This window comes from Rhincodon typus, chromosome 43 (genome assembly GCF_021869965.1).
Source record: "Rhincodon typus isolate 14 chromosome 43, sRhiTyp1.1, whole genome shotgun sequence".
Classification (NCBI taxonomy): domain Eukaryota; kingdom Metazoa; phylum Chordata; class Chondrichthyes; order Orectolobiformes; family Rhincodontidae; genus Rhincodon; species Rhincodon typus.
The window spans coordinates 5,387,133-5,394,365 of record NC_063374.1 but is presented as its reverse complement, the minus strand read 5'-3'; the positions used below and the strand labels follow the sequence as shown (position 1 = coordinate 5,394,365).

The 7,233-nt window shown below is 51.3% G+C and overlaps 1 protein-coding gene across 1 annotated transcript in view; it reads left to right on the top strand.

The window, feature by feature from the left end:
• Positions 1-7,233, top strand: part of LOC109938802 (EH domain-binding protein 1-like) — a 40,788-nt gene that overhangs the window by 860 nt on the left and 32,695 nt on the right. The window contains exons 2-4 of the mRNA XM_048619619.1: positions 1,316-1,369; positions 3,611-3,789; positions 4,494-4,636. Coding sequence (XP_048475576.1) covers positions 1,316-1,369; positions 3,611-3,789; positions 4,494-4,636 — 376 coding nt within the window. The remainder of the gene's footprint in view (positions 1-1,315; positions 1,370-3,610; positions 3,790-4,493; positions 4,637-7,233) is intronic.

The following is a 7,233-nucleotide window of genomic DNA, read 5'->3' as shown; positions in this document are numbered from 1 at the left end:
CCCTCCGACAGTGCGGCACTCCCTCAGCACTGACCCTCCGACAGTGCGGCGCTCCCTCAGCACTGACCCTCCGACAGTGCGGCGCTCCCTCAGCACTGACCCTCCGACAGTGCGGCGCTCCCTCAGCACTGACCCTCCGACAGTGCGGCGCTCCCTCAGTGTTGGCAGGCAGAGGGCTGGGTAGGGTAATGTGCTGTGAAGTGGAGTCGAATAGCGAGCGAATACGATTGGAAGTGAACAAGAGCTGGCATGCTCTGTGGGCTGCCAATTACCTTCCCAGCCTGGCAGGCAGATTCCGAAGTGGCGTCCCGGGCAATCGGGAGACTGTGCCCAGAGCAGTTTGTTGAATTGACTGGCAAAGGCAGCATTTGGCCTGACTATTTAACTCTGTGACTCTGTGCTGTAAACATTGTTATACATTGGTCACAACCATTTTGAATCCTTTGCTTCCAAACCCTCTCTGCCTGAACTTGCATCCCTTGGTATGCGCAGAATATTTGCATGTAAACAATGATTTGTTTTAGCTTTGACTGTCCTGCTGTGCCTGGCGATTTCTGGAACGTTCCATGGATCCATCTTCCTGCAAACACAGGGCATTAATATTGTCCGCGGTATCTAGTAGACTGGGAGTTTGCACAGGCCCAACCCTAATCAGGCTCTCTCTGTAGCTCAAACCCTACTGCCCTGGGAGCATCCTTGTTCTACGCTTTCTTGAAGACGCTTTCCAATGCCAACAGCTGCATCCCCACCCCCCCAACCCCCCTACCCCCACCCCCACGCATCTTCCAAACTACTCCTTCCCCACTCCGACTTCGAATTTACCAGCAGCTTAGTGAGACTGCACCTCTCTCAAGGTGCGGCTCCTCCAACTCTTCCAAGCAGAATGTAAATCTCCCTCTACACTGTCCCCCCATCAAACACTCCCAGGACAGGGTAAGCACGGGGTTAGATACAGAGTAAAGCTCTGAGGCGCAGGTCTCCAGTCTGCCCTGTTGTGCCAGTTTTCCCCGCGAACAGTGACCACTTGCTAATGAAGGTTTCCCGTGGGGGCGGGGGGTCGGGGAGTGGAGGTAGTGGGAGGTGGGTGGGTGCTGGTGTGTCCTCTCTGTTTTTCACACCCCCCCCACCCCAGTCTGAAGTCTATCCTGAGCCTCGGTCACTGTTGCTTGGAGGACGTCGTCTCTCCAGCTTTGTGCCCCTTGACCCCCAAGAGGTAAAAGGTCAGAAGCTGTTTCCTAGCCCCTCAGAACAGAAATGTGGCAGAGGATTGTGTGCAAACCAGTTTCTGAATGTGTTGTGTGTTTTATTTTGGCAGGAGCCCCTGGCCGAGGAATTTGAAGACAAGGAATGGACGTTTGTTATCGAAAACGTAAAGCTAACCTCTCCCATACTGTTCAAACTCACAAGGGTTTTCGATTGAGTGAATAATGAGGCAAAGTCTCCAGGGGTAGGAGGGTGGGTGACCCTAGGGGACACATATATATCGGGAAAAGACCCAGAGGTGAGTAGGAGGAGACTACAAGACGGGGAGAGGTGAGACATCAGGAGGGTGAGTTTGTTAAGTGGTTGAATTGTGCAGCTCTTTCACAGGCACAGCACCGGCTCGATGTGCGGAATGGCCTTTGCCTGCCTGGATGATTCCACGACAGGAGCCAAGTCCAAGTGTTAAACTTTCAAACAGTGCCTTGGAAAGCCCAAGCTCCCGAAAGAAACACAATGTTGCTGCCTTTCCCCTTGGAACGATCAGGATAGAATCGCAAGAATGCCAAAACTGAAAGGGAACAGTATGGAAAAAAAGGATGGCTTGCAGGTGGCTCCGACTGAGCATAAGGGCTAGGAGCAGGAGCAGGCCATTTAGCCCTTCGAGCCTGCTCTGCCATTCCACACAACCGTGGCTGATCCCATCTCGGCCTCAACCCCACATTTCCTGCCCCCCTCCCTTTAACCCCATTACTGATTAAATATCATCCTGACATTTATTCAGTGACCCCCCCCCCCCACCCCCGTCACTCTGGGGAAGTGAATTCTGCAGTCTTGCCAATCACTCCTTCTCCTGAAAAGATGTCCTCTCCTCCTAGATTTCCCCACACAAGCAAACATCCTCTCTTCATCTACTTTGTCAGTCCCCTTTAGCGTCTTATAGACCTCCATTAGATCTCCAGTTGTTCTTCCAAACTCCACAGAGTATCAGCCCGCTGCTCAATCTCTCTTCATAAGACAACCCCCCCTCATTTCTCGAGTCATCCTGTAAACGTGGGATCAGAAATTTATAAGCATGCGTCATTTTAAGGCCCAATAATATTCAATGGTTTGGCCACTTTTGGAATACAGCGTTCAGTTCGGGTCTCCCTGCTGTAGGAAGGATGTTGTGAAACTTGAAAGGGTTCAGAAAAGATTTACAAGGATGTTGCTGGGTTTGGAGGGTTTGAGCTATAGGGAGAGGCTGAATCGGCTGGGGCTATTTTCCCTGGAGTGTCGGAGGCTGAGGGGTGACCTTAAAGAGGTTTATAGAATCATGAGGGGAATGGATAGGGTCAATAGACAGGTTTTTTCCCCTAGGGTAGGGGAGCCCAAAACTAGAGGGCCATAGGTTTGAGGTAAGAGGGGAAAGATTTAAAAGGGACCTAAGGGGCACACAGAGGGTGGTGCGTGCATGGAACGAGCTGCCAGAGGAAGTGGTGGAGGCTGGTACAATTACAACATTTAAAAGGCATCTGGATGGGTATATGAATAGGAAAATCTCTAGCTCTTTAGGCTGATCTGTGCCCTGACTCACTGCGCTGACTCACTGTGAGTATTGTAAACAGTGTGCAAATCTATCATTATACTAGCATTGGTACCGGATGTGGGATTCGAGTCACATATCACTGTCGGCCTTGTAAGGGGAGATCCACTCCCTTCCATAAACACTATTCATGAACCTGTCACCTGACCATCGTTTATCAACATTGCTGCAGATTGGTTAACCCGTTATTCACCTGACTAATGTGTCCCATCCAGGACAAAGCAGTCCCCGCTTTGATTGGCACCACATCCACAAACATCCCACTCCCTCCACCCACCGACGCTCAGTCGCAGCAGTGTGTACCATCTACAAGATGCCCTGCAGTAACTCACCGAGGCTCCTTAGACAGCACCTTCCAAACCCACCACCACTTCCATCTAGAAGGACAAGGGGCAGCAGATACATGGGAACACCACCCCCTGCAAGTTCCCCTCCGAGCCACTCCCCATCCCGACTTGGAAATATATCGGTCGTTCCTTCAGTGTCGCTGGGTCAGAATCCTGGAATTCCCTCCCTAAGGGCATTGTGGGTCTACCTACAGCACACAGACTGCAGCAGTTCAAGGAGGCAGCTCACCACCACCTTCTCAAGGGGGCAATTAGGGATGGGGCATTGTATCGTGGCTCAGCCCATGAGGTCCATGTTGCAGGAATGTATGAAACTTGCTACATGAACTGTATGTTCAAAATGGTTCATTTGCTGCGAGGTATATCTCCCCATGGAAATAAGATTTCTGTTGGAGGGGAGAAAATGAGAGATTTAGAAATAACTTGTGTGTACCTTGAGGCAAGAATCATGAAACCTCTGTCTGGTTCTCCTCCTCAGGAAAGCAAAGGGCGTCGCAAGGTGCTCGCATCCGCCGACATAAACATGAAGAAATATGCCAGCCCGATGCCCACCGTCACCGACGTCAAGCTCAAGCTCAAACCTCTCTCTGTCAAGGTCATCTGTGCCACGCTGCAGTTCTCCCTCTCCTGTGTCTTCCTCCGAGAAGGACGAGCAACGTAAGTGACAGCTTTCTCACTCCATCTCACTCTCCGACAGTGCGGCGCTCCCTCAGCGCTGACCCTGCGACAGCATGGCGCACCCTCACTGCCAACACTCCAACAGCGTGGTGCTCCCTCAGCACTGACCCTCCGACAGTGTGGCGCTCCCTCAGCACTGATCCTCCGACAGTGCGGCACCCCCTCAGTCCTGCCCCGCCAACAGTGCCCACTCCCTCAGCACTGACCCTCTGACAGTGCGGCGCTCCCTCAGCACTGACCCTCCAACAGTGCCCACTCCCTCAGCACTGACCCTCCGACAGTGCCCACTCCCTCAACACTGACCCTCCGACAGTGCGGCGCTCTCTCAGCACTGACCCTCCGACAGTGCCCACTCCCTCAGCACTGACCCTCCGACAGTGCCCCCTTCCTCAGCACTGACCCTCCGACAGTGCGGCGCTCCCTCAGTACTGAACTTGGGAGTGTTTACGTTTCTGGTCTGACATGTATACCCCTGAATCAGAGCTGAGCGTTGTTCCCGCTTGTAGCCACAGCTAGCAGCCGCTAATAGCTGTGAAACATGTTGCGTTGTGAGTACCATTGGCTGCGGTGACGGGGTACAGAATCGCGAGATGATTGTGTCAGTGTTTCCCCAATCTTGTGTGGCTGTCATCTCAGTGTAACCCAACCCTGAAAGCCTGGCATTGTTGTTGTTGTCCCTGTAGGGATGAGGATATGCAAAGTCTGGCCAGCCTGATGAGCGTGAAACAGGCTGACGTCGGTAACTTAGATGATTTTGCTGGGGAGAGTGACGAGGAGGGAGATGATCGCAAGGTACATCAGGAAGATAAGGCTGGTAGACTGAAAGGTGAGTGCCTATTCAGACTGGACTGGCCCTCTATCCACCAACCTGTAAACGTTGTCCTGAAAAGTGTTCCCTTTGTGTCTCCGTGCTTTTTCTGCCCTCTTCCCAAAGCGTCCTCAGGCTTCTATGTGTCAACCATTTGAGTGGGTGCCGAGGCCAGTTTTGTCCTAAAGTGTTTGTTCAATGGCAAACCACCATCCACAAGGCACAAGTCAGGAGTGTGATGGAATTCAGCGCCCGCTTTGATTGGCACCACATCCACAAACATCCCACTCCCTCCACCCGCCGACGCTCAGTCGCAGCAGTGTGTACCATCTACAAGATGCCCTGCAGCAACTCACCGAGGCTCCTTAGACAGCACCTTCCAAACCCACCACCACTTCCATCTAGAAGGACAAGGGCAGCAGATACATGGGACCCCCACCCCCTGCAAGTTCCCCTCCGAGCCACACCCCATCCCGACTGGGAAATATATCGGCCATTCCTTCAGTGTCACTGGGTCAGAATCCTGGAATTTCCTCCCTAAGGGGCATCGTGGGTCTACCCACAGCACACAGACTGCAGTGGTTCAAGAAGGCACCGCCTTCTCAAGGGGGCAATTAGGGACGGGGAAATAAATGCTGGGCCCAGCCAGCGATGCCCACGGCCTATGAATGAGTGTTTATTCTGTGACTAACATTTAGCGATGAAAAATTGCAAACAGTTGACAGTTAATGCTGAATTATAGACAACAGTCTAGAGAGTCTACTTACGTAATCTTTGACAACAAACTGTCTACAAAGGCAATTTAAGTAATGAACGACAGCAAAAAACCTACAGTCTACTTAAATAGTGAACGATAGCAAACAGTCTACAGAGTTTATTGAAACAGTGATTGACAGCAAACAGTCTACAGGGTCTATTTAAGAAGTTAATGATAGCAGACAGACAACAGACTCTATTTAAACAGTGAACGAAAGCAGTCTACAGAGTCCATTTAACCAGTTTGCAACAGAATCTAAGCAGAGTGTCTGCTAATTACAGCAAACGGAACTGTTGATTGAAACTTTCAGCAACGTCTTCTGATAAAATTAGGGGTTTTTTTGGCAAATTGCGGGCTGTGAGAGGATAATGATTTTTGTAAAAAAAAAAATCCCATGGGTAGTTTTGATCGGAGCCCCTTACAAGCAGTGTGATACCTAGTTATCTCCAATTTGGCCAGGGTCCAGCTCCATCAAACATGGCCCTGTACTTCCTCATGCTTCATCCCTTTCTAACCTGATCATTTTCAGGTTCCTGTTTCAAACCTGTACTGAGCTGAACCTCATGCCAGTCAGTTACTCAGTTGCTTGATATACTTGCATGTGGTTTGGGGTCTCCTCATTTGAGGAAGGATGTTCCGGCTACAGAGGGAATGCCACAGTTTCCCACTCCGATTCCTGGGATGGTAGGACTGACGTATGGAGAGAGACTGGATCGGTTAGGACTATATTCACTGGGGTTTTTAGAAGAATGAGAGGGATCTCATAGAAACCTATAAAACTCTAACAGGACTAGACAGGATCAATGCAGGATGTTCCCGATGACCCGGGGAGTCCAGACCCAGGGGGTCACAGCCTGAGGATTACGGGGGTGGGGGTGGGGCGGCATTTAGGACTGAGATGGGGAGAAATGTCTTCACCTGGAGAGTGGGGAACCTGTGGGATTCTCTGCCACAGGAGGTTGGGGGTCATGGGTGGACAGATGGGGAAGCAGAACGGAGGTCACAATCAGACTAAGTATCAGAGAGTACGGCACTCACTGGGGCCAAACGACTCACTTTTTCTCTCGTACCATATGATTTCTTACCACCCCAGCGGTCAGCAAGCCGATGTTGTTCCTGAGCGGGGATAGGTTTGCGATTGTGGTGGCAAAAATACACAAAAGGTTCGTGTGTGGAATGAGCTTCCAGAGGAAGTGGTGGATGCGGGTACAGTTGCAACATTTAAAAGACATTTGGACAAGTACGTGAATAGGGAACGGTTTGGAGGGATATGGGTCAGGAGCAGGCAGGTGGGACTAGTCTAGTTTGGGATTGTGGTCAGCACGGACTGGTTTGGAGCGAAGCTGCTTCTGTGCTCCATGGCTGTAGTTCTCACGTATTTGATTACTTTAGTGAAGGGCTGAGATACGGGTTTAAAGGTTAGAATTAGCAATGACTGCTATCTGTGAGATGGCCTGTGCGCTGTTTGTCTGACCTGCTGCTATTTCTGTCTCTGCCTGCCCGTTCTCTGAAAACGCCCTCTCCATTCTGTCTCAGGTTTTAAGTTCCTCTTGCGCACAGAGCAGCTGAGAGGTGGGTGACTGAGACAATAGGGGCTGCCGTGTGTGTGTTGTGTGCCATTAACATCCCCCCGTCCCATCCCCTCCCCCTGAATCCACTCCGGGTTTACAGAGAGATACCGCACGTTGCTCCATGGTGTAGTCCAGCCCTGGTGTTTGAAATGGCTCTCTCTGGCTCTGTTTGTACAAAGACTCCCCACCCAGCCCATCAACTCATGGCCTTGTTACCGTAATCCACAGATTGCTGTCCCCCGTCTGAAACTGACACCCGTTACCGTAATCCACGGATTGCTGCCCCC